The 13234-nt window shown below is 32.4% G+C and overlaps 1 protein-coding gene across 5 annotated transcripts; it reads left to right on the forward strand.

The window, feature by feature from the left end:
- Positions 1-2293: 2293 nt before the first annotated feature.
- Positions 2294-13054, forward strand: LOC102620297 (probable flavin-containing monooxygenase 1). Of its 5 annotated transcripts, none has more exons than XM_006486555.4 (7): positions 2294-2591; positions 4318-4369; positions 10744-11263; positions 11427-11664; positions 11753-11928; positions 12019-12377; positions 12516-13054. In XM_006486555.4, the coding sequence occupies exons 3-7, from the start codon at positions 10823-10825 to the stop codon at positions 12868-12870; spliced, it is 1569 nt and encodes a 522-aa protein (XP_006486618.2). In that variant the 5' UTR covers positions 2294-2591; positions 4318-4369; positions 10744-10822; the 3' UTR covers positions 12871-13054. The 5 variants fall into 5 exon arrangements, with proteins under 5 accessions (XP_006486618.2, XP_006486617.2, XP_006486622.2 ...); XM_006486554.4 differs by having other exon boundaries at positions 10756-11263; XM_006486559.4 differs by having other exon boundaries at positions 2294-2542.
- Positions 13055-13234: the final 180 nt, after the last annotated feature.

Below are 13234 nucleotides of genomic sequence, written 5' to 3' on the forward strand. Positions count from 1 at the left end.
ACGATATAAAAAATGAGATAGAGAATTTACATGGTTCATCATGCGGCCTACATCCACTCATATAGAAAAAAAGTAATTTTTCATTATCGAAAAAAAATTATAATGAATATTAATTTTTTTTTTTTAAGTCCTTTGCTCATATCTCTATAAACATCAAGAGTTCTTTATTTATAATACAATCTAAGTATCTTCAGTCTTTGATAACTTCTTAGTATGATCATCTGTATCACTTAATTTAAAGTTTTATTTGATGTCAATGTCAATCTTTATCAGGAATCAACATTTATCTCCAGCATTTATCTCATTCAGGAGCTTTTAGGGTCCGTTTGGTACAACTTCTTGAGTAAAAGTTTTAGAAGTAGAGCTGTTGCAATTAGAGATTTTATAAATAAAGCTTTTGATAAAAAGTTGTTGGGTGTTAGTTGTCAATTAAAAAAGTTCTTTTGAGCCACTAGATTGTTTGGTTCCACAATATTAAAAGTGTTTTTGTGGAGTCAAATTACCAAAAAAGGATAAGAGAACTTACTTTTAAATTATAAATTTAGACAAATCATGATATTTCTTATCTAATATCCCCACTTTACATAAAAATTTAAAATAAACTTCAATTAAAATTTAAATAAACCCCATAATTCAAACATGAGGTAATAAACTTTATCAGTAAGCACCAAAACTATCAATTAAAAAGTTTAAAATAAACTTTAAAAATCAAAACAAATCTTTACGAACAATGAAAATGTTAACGGTACATAAGAATAGTGGCAATTTGATCACGTTCTTAGCCCATAATACATATACTGATTTGTGTGGACCACATGACCATGTGAATACATTAAACAATAGTAAAATAAATTAATAAACCTTAAAAGTAATTGAAAAGTGGTTGTAAAGTGAAGAGAATGAACAATTTAGATAAACATAGCTATAAAGAAAGCATGAGAAAAATCGTGCCTGCTGCTGCTTGCCAAAAAATGGCGGCAAGTGGAGAAATATTTGTTGTGTAGGATTTTGTATATACACTATGACTTTTTGGAATTAAAGAAATATTGTTAGGGTATTTTTGGAATTCTATATGTTTTACAAAAGCTCAAAAAGATCTATTTGTAGAAGTCCAAATTTTGAGCTTCTCTAAGTAGAAGCAAAATGGTCTTTTTAAATCCCAAAAACTCTACTAAAAATGCAACCAAATAATTCAATATTTTTTCAATGAGTGACGCTATTGGCACCCCTCTATATTTCTTATGAAACTCCTCTTGTTCTTTATTTACAAATTTACCCTTTATATTTAAATTATATAAAAAAAAAACTTATCTAATTAAACCCACCTATGTTTTCTTATTTTTTTCTCCATTATAAACTCATTAAATCTATAAATTTTGAAAAACAATGAATTGTCATAGAATAAGAATTTAATCTAAATATAAACAAAGTTTTTGTAGGAGATATAATTTTGTGAAATTTGTTTACTTAAGCCAATTTTTTGTTTTAAAGATTCGCACACATGTCTTTATGTATATACCAAAGATATTACCTACTAGGAAAAACAAAGACAAATAGATATAAAAATCATAAATTCATGAATGCTATAATCAAGAAGAGATTAAAAGTGGTTTGGAATAGGAGAATGGTGAGAGAGAGCACCTAACAATTTTTTTTTTTTTAAGTATCGATGCAGGGGTTTATTAAGAAAGTATAACAAATGAGGGTTATTTTAGGAATTAAGAAGAGTATGTAGAGAAAAATGATTTAAAAAGAATGTTAGAGGTGTGTCAATAGTCCAACTCTTTTTTCAATATTTTTAGGGTTTGAAAAAGCTCGTTTGGCTAGTAATGGCTAGTAAAGAAGCCCAACCAAACATACACATAGACTCTTCTATTGGGTTTAGAGAGCACTTCTAATTATTGGATCCTAAATGTTAGATGCAACAACTGGGCTTATTTAATTATACTCTCATATAATTGCGCTCTCGTACAATCGTGCTTATTTGATTCATGTTCTCATCGTGTTTATTTGACTTATTAAGTGCTATCACGATATAGCTAATAGTTATGCTCTCACGCCGTTGTACTTAATTGACTTATTAGCTTTGCTTTCATTCTTTCATGTTCTCATTCTTTCCTACTCTTATGTACGAAGCTGTACTTAATTGACTTATTAAGATTTCTACTGAGTTTACATGTAACGCCCCAAATTTAATTGGGTTTTCATGGATATTTTTCTTATTGTAATTAGAATTTGATTTGGTTTTATTGTGCCAAGCCATGATTATCACTCTTAAGTTAGCAAAAAAAAAAACAAACAAACAAAAGGAAAGTTAGGTCAATAATATTTGATACATATGTATTCACAAGTTCCAAAATCACCATTCTTTTGGGTTCTTAGTAGTCAAGGCAATGAAAGGAAAACAAAACAAATGCTTGAAGAGGGATAAGAGCAAAAGGGCTTGAGAAAGGGGGGGAAAAAGACCGAGAGAAGAAGTAAAAAAAGAAAAAGAAAGAAAAGGTTTTAAAAAAGGAGGAGGCAATCGATGATGTCCTTTTTGGTATGTAAGAGTTTCATCTTCGAGTATCTTGGACATAAATTTGATGTTGGTAAATATTTTTACTCTCTTCGCTCATGTTTTACAAGTTTTACTAATTTTTACTGTTATGGATGATGGTTTTTGTTGATTAAGAATGGCTTAAAGAAGAGAGAGGCTGTAAATTGATGAGTTTTTTTTATGATCAGTACTGATTTTAGACAAAGAATCGTGTGTCCTCAATTATTTTTATCATGAATAATATACATCTCAAGCTTTCTATTGAATTATCATGTGTTTCAAAATTCTAAATATTGAATTTATCATGAATTTTTGAGTTTGGTACACTTTTCCTGGAAAATTATACTTTTCTTAAGTAGTTCCAATTTGGATAATTTTTTGTTAGTAATGGGCCATTTGAAATTTATGAAACTATTATTATGCATTTATTTATTATACGTTTAATTTTAGAATTTAATATGAGGTAAATTAATTATGGAAATTCAGTTAGTATGGCTACTGCGATTTATGAATAGTTTTTCTAGAATTGATAGGTCTAAAGTACGATATGTTTAAGCATGTTTTTTTATACTTAAAATCAAGTGAAATTTTTATCAAAGGTTCCTTTGCATGTCTAATATGTGCACATTTAATTTTATGATTTTTGGGCTCGTATAATAAATGTTGTAGATTTTGAAATTGGCCTTATGCAATCTTGAAAATTGTTTTTTAGAATTGAAGTATCACATTATGAATCAGTCTTTATTATGTTTGGAATTATAAATGTTCATGAAATTTTTATCAAAGGTGACCACAAGTTTGAAAATTTTTGAATAAATTTTTTATACATGAAATGAAAATTTATTTTAAGCATTTTTTTTTGTGAGATAAGTCTCATATTTCGATCTCTGAATGTCTATTATGTTTCCTGACATAAATTAAAATGGCATAATTTTTAGAGCTATATGTAATAATGTAAATAGTAATAAAATTTCAAATTGTTGCCATGTAGTATTAAATATTGAAAAGACAGTTTTGTTCATCTTGAAATAAAGTGATTTTTTAATAAATTTATGACACTTTCAATTATGAGGTGTTCGTGTGAAATCCTACATGTTTGAACAGAATCTTTGCAAGGTCTTAGATTTCTTGTAGTGACATATTATTGGATTAATTTCAGAATGTATAGGGTGATTGAAATTTTAATCATTTAGTTAGTTTGGTATTTTCATATCTAAGAAAGTTGAGATATTGAGAAACACTGATAAGTTAGGAATTGATAATGATAATGATATAAATATTATTTCGATGATTATAGGAGGCGGGTGAGCTCATGTTATGATTGAAGTGTTTATTGCTTTTTACAGATTGAGATAAGTGAATTCATGTATAATATTTATTATATACATATATGTAAATATGTATGAAAAGAATAATGTTGTTCATACGGATTGGAATTACATATCGGTAAAAAGTTTAATGAAAATGTTTTCTTAAATTTTTTTAAAAATGACTTTAAAATATTTTCTTCCATAAATTGTTTTCCTTAAAAATATTTATAAAATTTTACCAATTAAATATCTTGTAAGAGCATTTTATTAATCTATATTAACTAATTGATATTGAAAGATTGAAAATTGTATTTAAGGTTTTGGTTCATTGTCTGTAACTATCGATGCAGATATGACTGAACAGTTAGCTGTATTGTGTGCACTTACTAACATATATTGCAGGCTATAATACCCTGATTGAATAATTGGCCAGATCATTGGGATTACATATGATAATTTTTTTGCCAGGTTACCAGGATTACAAGTGATATATTGACTAGTGAGGCTACCGAAAGTACAGGTGATACTATGTGACATGAGTAATTATTTTAAACAAAATGATTTATCGAACAAATTTTTATATGATCAAATGATTTTTGGCTAGCAATTGAATGAATGAAAGATTTTACTATTAAATGATTGTATATTGATAAGGGATTATGTTATGACTTAAGTTTTATCGAATTTATGCAATATATAGTAAAATAGTTATTGTTTTCTAATTTTATGGTTCTTTATAATGATTATTATGTAATTGTTTGTCTATATGTTTATTTGTTTAAATGATTAATGTAGGTGTTCAATATGATATCGTATTAATTTGTACTTGATAGATTATTCCAAATTGCTAAAATATTTTAAGGTCCGAAAAACCTTAAATGCTCATTGTTTAAAGTTCCAAGTCCTTCAATAAATAGTTATGATATAATAGATAGATATAAGATACTGTTATGCATTAGTTTACTTACCGAGTTGATAACTCACCCCTCGTCTTTAACATTTTGTTGATTGAGTTTATAGATGGATGTTTTCGTTGGAGACTTCGATATGTTGTTGTGCTAGGCTTTTTGAATGAGTGAAATTCCATGTAGTCATAAGTGAAAATTTTCTGAAGTTTTGTCATGGGTCGAATGTCAGGGTCAAATTATGCTTTTTGTTATTTATTACTTTTGAGGTTTGAGCATGATTGCATGGAATGTTTTGTAACATCTCGATTCCCAATGGCCTCGAGGAGCTAGCGTGTTACATTGCATGCTTTCATGGTCTCATACTCATATGTTCTCATGCTCGCATTATTTGACTTGTCACATTTCTCCTCACAACAATGGGAAAAAGAAAAGTTTCAAGAAACAAGCTCACTCAAGATTCTAATTTCTAACAATATAAAAACACTTATCCAACAAAAAAAAAAAAAAACAACTTTTGAATTGCCAAAAAAAAAGCACTTTAAATCTTTCATTCAACTATGCTACACAACCACAATAAATATCAAATATGATTGGATAAGATTGAAATATTTTATGTCAATTTAACAAATTATTAAAAACTGGCTTGCCAGAAGTGTGTATGTGTGTACGTATGTGTGCGCGTGCGTGTAGCATTTCTATAGTGAGGCCCACTTAACAAAGTGAGGATACTATTAAAATACAAAATATATGTATATATATACATTTGAATACATAGGAGACCATATTTTTTTGTTTGTTGATGACTTCCTCATTTTAATAGTAAGAATAACAATAATGATGATATTATTATTATTATTATTATAATAATAATAATATCCGACACATCTATGATTATGCATTGATTGCTATAATAGAGATACAGCCACTACATAGATGTTAGCTAGTCGCACATTAATGCAAGTACTAAAGTAGTTTAAAAGTGTCTATTGGTAGATTGAAATTTGCTACAGCAACTTATCTATAGGAATAGTTTTCATGCAGTTATAAAAAAATTTTAATTTCAATATATGTAAGTTATAAGTAAGAATAAATTTTCCATTCTAATAGGTTATAATTTTTTTAGATTCCGCCTTAACAAACTTGCCTTTATATAGTAATAATTATTTGAATATTGTAAAAAAAAACGTTGTGTTACATTAAGATGGAATAATATATTTTTCTAAAATTGTTTAGAACAATGGTTTATTCTTCAGATTTTTAAGATTATTTTGTATATTCCCGACATTAAATAATTTTATGCACTTTTTTTTTGAAGCTATGTCTATATATTTTATTAATATTTATATACATTGGATTTGACATGTATGGTGACTATCAATCACATCTAATAACTCAATCAAACATATAATATACATGCACGTAATCATGACATGATATCAAATCATATTACCAAACATAAATGCTTCACGGAATACATAATAGTAATAATAATATCCACTCATAGATCCTATTTCACATTGAGTTTATTGGGGCTCTTGTGGGTTCTTCGATTATCGAGTTCCTCCTAAAATACAAAATTCAAAAATTAACTATTAAAACTGATATAAAAAATTATACATATCATGTAAATTGTAATATAATTGCTCAGACTTCATAAATATATTACCTACTAATTTATTATATATTAATCTAACTGTCCAATACTATTTTCTGAATTTTTCCTTTTAATTTCTCTTTTTAACTTATTTCTCTCTCTCGGTCTCCTAATTCTTCTTCCCTTCTTTTTTTTTTTCATTTTCCTTTCTTGTTCTCTTTTCCCCACTCTCGGGCCTCGGCTTCTCCATCTTTTTTTTTTTTTTCTTTCTCTTCTCTGTTCTCCACTTTCTTATTTCTCTTCCATTTCCTTTATTTGCTCTCGGTGCTCAAACTGATAAAACGAGACAGCTGTCAAAATTTGTATGTAAACATTAACACCGCCCCAAGCAAGCAAGTGGAACGTGCATGTGGCAAGCAAGAGGTGAAGCCGGCATGCGGAGAAGTGGTGAAGCAGGCAGCTCATATTGCATGCAACAGATAGTTGGCCATTTAATTTACTAAGCACGCGTGGCTTCTCTTTCCTTTTTTTCTTATTTTTTCAAGCGGTGCGTGACACTCGTGCTCATAGGTTCATAGCTAGCTAGGAGTCAATTCTGTTCTCCCCCTTCCATTTTATGTATTCCAAATTTTTTGTCACAAGTCCTAGTGTCATAACAATATGATTGAACCAACAAAGTGTTGGCTCCACTAGTAATGGAGTCCCCTTAAGTGACTTGACTGGATTTACTCCCCAGTTCGAGTCGCAGGAAAGTCGTTTTTGTTGGGAAAACTTGTACCTCCCAGTTCGAGCGGAGACTTCTAGTCTAAGTTGTGGTACGAACTTAAAGGTACCTCCCACAGTTGAGACCCTCGCCAAAATACCTCGTGGTTAAGACAAAAAAAAAAAAAAAAACAATATGATTGACAAACCCATGCCACGCCTCATCATCCTCAGCAGCCCACAAGAAGGTATACTGGAATAAAACGTCATTTTTCTTTCGGTGACTTTACCAAGAAGAAACTACAAATCTGAGGCAATGCCACCTCAAACGCCTCATCATCCTCAGCAGCCCACAAGAAGGTATACTGGAATAAAACGTCATTTTTCTTTCGGTGACTTTACCAAGAAGAAACTACAAATCTGAGGCAATGCCACCTCAAACTCCACCCAGGCAACTTTTGTTCTCTTTACATATAAGCAGTTGCGGAATACAATGAAACTACAAATTTGAGGAGGCTGGAAAAAAAAAAATCTACAAAATAAAGAGCCTAAACATAAGTTCTAACAATGCTAGAGATTAATGATGGTGATATTTTTACTCCACAACCTTTGTAAACATTGTCCGTTATTAAGAAATAATTATAATAATTTTACATTATTTTTAAAAATACAAATAAAGAAGAAGTTTGTATATTTAATCAAATAAAATTACATATTTAAAATCCTAAATACAAGAGTTCATATTCTTTAGCGTAATTTGTTCATTTTATATTATTAGAATAAAACAATCAAACAAAACTTTATTTTAAAGCAATCTCGATAAATAAAGAGAACTAAGTTTAAAAATTATAAGAAAGATATAATTGATTAATTGTAAAAACTTTTTTGTTGACTTCTATACATTAAATGTTTAGGGAATGAAATAGGGTGACCAAGATAAATGTGTTTGCTCATACATTATCGTGCTCTCCTCAAAGTAAAAGTGAGCAAATGGTTGAGTAGATCATCTCGACCAGGATGTTGTTTGGTGACCTCGAGCACATCACCTCGACCAAGATGTTATTTGTCACCTCGACCAGAATAATATGTGGTGACCTCGAGCACATCACCTCGACCATAATGTTATGGGTCACCTCGACCATAATAATATGTGGTGACCTCGAGCACATCACCTCGACCAGGATGTTATTGGTCGCCTCGACCAGGATGTTATTGGTCGCCTCGACTAGAATAATATGTGGTGACCTCGAGCACATCACCTCGACCAGGATGTTATGGGTCACCTCGACCATAATAATATGTAGTGACCTCGAGCACAATAATATGTAGTGACCTCGAGCACATCACCTCGACCAGGATGTTATTGGTCGCCTCGACCAGGAAGTTACCAGGAAGCACGATTCAGTCAAAACATTTTCTCCGAAATATTAGGGACCATGTTCTTAGTGGGCTGAAAATTAGTAGTTTTCTTGAGAATTTTAGGGGAGAGGATAAAAATCGCTATAGTTTCCTATAAAAACCCTAGGAAGGGGAAAGAAAAGATGAGGGGGGATTCTCCTCTCTCTCTCTCTCTCTCTCTCTCTCTCTCTCTCTAGGCAATTGAACCCATTGGACCTTTTTCTCTCTCTACCACTAGGAAATTTCTCTTTCGCTTATGATTTCTTTAAGATTAATTATTCTCAATTATTTTCCTTTAAATTTACTTAAAAGCTTTTTTGTTTAAAGCAATCATAATTAAGCCACATGAATTGTGGTATAGGTTTTTTCAAGTAAGACCCAAATCGCTGACTTGAGCATCGGAGAGTTCTCGCCGGAAAAACTTCCGGCGCCTCCTGACTGTTGGTTGTGCTCACAGGCTCACGGGTTATTTGCTCATGGATCATCTGCTCATGGATTGTCTGCTCATGGGTTGTCTGCTCATGGATCATCTGCTCATAGATTGTCTGCTCATGGGTTGTCTGCTCATGAATCGTCTGCTCATGGATCGTTTGCTCATGGATCGTCTGCTCATGAGTTGTCTGCTCATGGAACATCTGCTCATAGAAAATCTGCTCATGGTGCTAACTAATCAGCGGCTTCCCACCAAACAAATTTAATACTGATGCGGGGATATGAGATTTAACCAACTCATCCGGATTTCGGCATCAACATTAAAAACAATGAAAACTTATTATAATTATTCTCTGAAAGTGAGATGCATTTACAAAAATAGTGGGTTGAAATTATCCTCACCCAAAGTTCAATTAGAATCGTTCTCTTTTATGGAAATATCCTCACCCACAGTTCAATGCCAACAAGTATTACTGGAGTAGATTTTTCTATGATACATCTCAAATTGAGTTCTCCCTCACCAAGATAGATTTTTTTTTTCTTTTCTAGTATTCATCACCATTGTGTAGATCAATACTTGTTCCACTAAATTTCTCATTTTATTTAGAAATATCCCATTATAATTTAATATTTTTAAAATAAAATAACTTATTACTTCACTTAATTTTAAAAAAAGAGAGAGAAAGAGAATATACACACTTATTCCAAGTCCCCAACTCATGCTGGCAGCCATTATTGAGAAGGATCGAAAAGGTCACTTATGGATTGTAAAGTCTCAGGACTCCACTAAAGTCTCTGTTGCAAAACTTTACGTTATCTAGATAAGTCCCGCCCTTTCAGAAATTCACCATGTTCAATGAACACATTATCCAAATTTTTACGCATTTCTATACGATTACATTTGAAATTAAGTACAGCAGTTTTTTTTTTTTTTTTTTTTTCAGCGCTTGAGTAAAGTCAGTCTTTCTCCCAGGCTGAGAGTTTGACGTCCCTCGAATATTTGAAAGGATTACAAATCTGAGCGGTGCCATATTAGCATTAATGTCAACAGGTCTCAGTATATATATATGATTGTACATATCAATTATACTCTCATGTAATATGAGTTGTAATTTGAGTAATAGTCTCATATCATCAAAAAAAAAAAAAAGTACAGCAGTTTTTTTTTTTTTTTTTTTATTTGAGGGTCATGTCAGTAGGATTAGGATAGGATTATTTTCCTTTTTACAAGTGAAATAATAAATAAGTGTAACTGATATTACACCTCAACATTTTGTTATTAAATGTTAAGAGTACAAGTGAAATAATCCATCCACACTCATAAATATTTATAATGTTGAAATTTTAAATCCATGAAAATTTGAACTCATATTACTACCACTCGACTCAAATTTTACTTTTTATGAAAGTTACATATGAAGATGAGTAATGATACATCCACAAATTCTTGTACAAACTGATGTGTCATAATAAAATTAATTGAATTAAATATATGTTGATCCACATAATTTATTTTTATTATTTTATATTTTCATTCAATCAATAAATTAATACCACATAAATTCGTACAAAAATTTGTGCCTCTATCATCACTCTATGAAAATATTCCTTTTTTTTTTTTCCTTTCCTTTATTTCCCCTAAATCTAAGAGGATGATTTGATAATACCCATTGTCCTTGATAAGGTTCAAGCCCAGACAAATATTAACTGCAGGAAGACAAAAGGGAACATCAAAACAGATATAAAAGGAAATCTCAGGATAGCAAACCCTGATAATATATTTGATTTTTTTTCCTTTTACGGTAATCTAATGGACAGAATGGTTTAACTCTGGTAAATGGTTAACAAACATCCATAAAGTATGCTATGTAGGTGGATAAAGAGAAAGAAGCATCAAGCAAATGCACTTGGTAGTTGTTAGCTGACAGCAAAAGGTGTAATGGAGAAGAAACAAATAGCCATTGTCGGTGCTGGTGTCAGTGGTCTTCTTGCCTGTAAGTATCTTCTGTCAAAAGGGTTTCATCCTATTGTTTTCGAAGCTCGAAGTGACATTGGAGGAGCATGGATCAAAACTGTGGAGACTACAATGCTACAAACTCCTAAACAACTGTATCAGTTCTCAGATTATCCTTGGCCGGATTCAGTCACTACAGATTTTCCGGACCATAATCAGGTCTTGGATTATATTCAATCTTATGCCAGTCACTTCGACTTGCGTAAGCACATCAAATTCAATAGGAAGGTTGTTGGCATTGAATTTGAAGGCCTTTCTGGTGAAGATGGGAAGTCATGGAGCTTTTGGAATGGCAATGGTCAGCCCTTTGGCTCCCGAGGCAAATGGACGGTTGCCGTAGAGGATGCCAAGAACCACTCGACTGAGGTATGTGCAATTGGAGTGTGAAAAAATGTGTCTAATGTTTTGCTTATGCCTTATCTGTTGATGCAAGGCAGGCATATTGGCTAGCCAGACACATTTAGCCCTTGGATAGTATGGCCATTTCTTGCATCTTTCTAATTTCAAGATGTAAATAAAATATGTGCAGGTTCATCAAGTGGACTTTGTGATTCTGTGTGTGGGGCGATTCAGCGATGTACCAAACATTCCAGAGTTTCCTCCAAAGAAAGGACCAGAAGCATTTCATGGGAAGGTGATACACTCCATGGACTACAGCGACATGGATTACGAAGCCGCTGCCAACCTTGTCAAAGGGAAGAGAGTTACAGTTGTTGGGCTTCAGAAATCCGCATTGGACATTGCAATGGAGTGCACAACAGCGAATGGTAGTTAAGAGAAGCCAATTAGATAATCATCTCTATTTGCTCCAACTTATTGAATAAATCTTTTGTTCTCTTTTTCATTTGATTACAGGTTTGGAAAATCCATGCACAGTCTTATACAGGACGGAGCACTGGAACATCCCCGATTACTTTCCCTGGGGGTTTCCTCTAGCGTATTTATACCTGAACCGTTTCGCTGAGCTATTGGTTCATAAGCCTGGAGAAGGTTTCCTGCTAAGTCTCTTGGCAACAATGCTTTCGCCGCTGGTAATGTTTATTCTATTCATTTTTTGACATTTCAAGTGGGAAAACGAATACTCTCCTAGAGGACTAATTTGCTTTGTATTCAAGTAACAGAGATGGGCAATTTCAAAATTTGTTGAAGCTGATATTAAGAAGAAGCATCGTTTGGCAAAGTTTGGGATGGTGCCGAAACATAGTTTCCTGCAAGAACTCAGTTCATGTTTGACCATAACAGTCCCGGAAAAGTTCTATGACAAAGTTGAAGAGGGCAGCATCATTTTGAAGAAATCTCAAGACTTCAGTTTCTGTGAAGACGGCATAGTGGTTGACGGTCAAACTACACCTCTGAAGGCAGATTTGGTCATATTGGCTACGGGCTTCAAGGGTGATGTGAAGCTCAAAAACATATTTCTGTCCCAAACATTTCAAGATTACTTAGCAGGCTCCCCTACCGAAAAACTTCCACTCTACAGGTCAGCACATATTTATATAGATACACACACATATCAAGAATAAAGAATTTATGAACTACAAATTCCTTTTTGCTGAAGAGAACTAGAATTGTTGGTTCATTGCTAGGTAACTTTTAATATTGTTTTGCACTTGATCAGGGAAATCATTCATCCCCAGATTCCTCAACTAGCAATAATTGGATTCTCAGAAAGTATATCAAACTTGTACACCTCAGAGATGAGATGTCGGTGGCTAGCTGAGCTTCTCGATGGGGCGGTCAAACTACCTAGCATAAAGGAGATGGAGGAAGACATGAGAAAATGGGATGAATACATGAAGCGATACTCCGGCAAGTACTACCGGAGATCATGCATTGGTGCCCTTCACATTTGGTACAATGATCAATTGTGCAAGGATATGGGATGGAACCCCAAGAGAAAGAAGGGATGGTTTGCTGAATTGTTTGAGCCTTACGGACCAGTGGATTATGCTCCACCTTCAACAAGCAATTAACTCCACTGAAGCTCTTTTAAATTGTGTTTTTCATCTCTATTTTCCTGTACGTTGTGTTGTTTAATTTCTTTCTATCACAATTCTAAGTAGTAGTGCTTCCATCATTTTATATTGTGATGGAGAATTGCTACATGTACAATAATGGCAGCAAAAATCCAAAAAAAAAAAAGCATTGTACTGTTTATTGCGTTCTTCAGTGCAGATATAGTTCTCACAAATGCTTAACAAATTATCCTTTCTGTTAGCAAATTGGCAAGCCAGATAAACAATTACTTATCCACATGCATATGCTGATATGTCGTCCACACTTTACACAACTCGTTGACAGTCGTTTTCGTATAAACAAGAATATCGCGGAAAAAAA

The sequence above is a fragment of the Citrus sinensis genome, chromosome 8 (genome assembly GCF_022201045.2).
Source record: "Citrus sinensis cultivar Valencia sweet orange chromosome 8, DVS_A1.0, whole genome shotgun sequence".
Taxonomy (NCBI): Eukaryota; Viridiplantae; Streptophyta; class Magnoliopsida; order Sapindales; family Rutaceae; genus Citrus; species Citrus sinensis.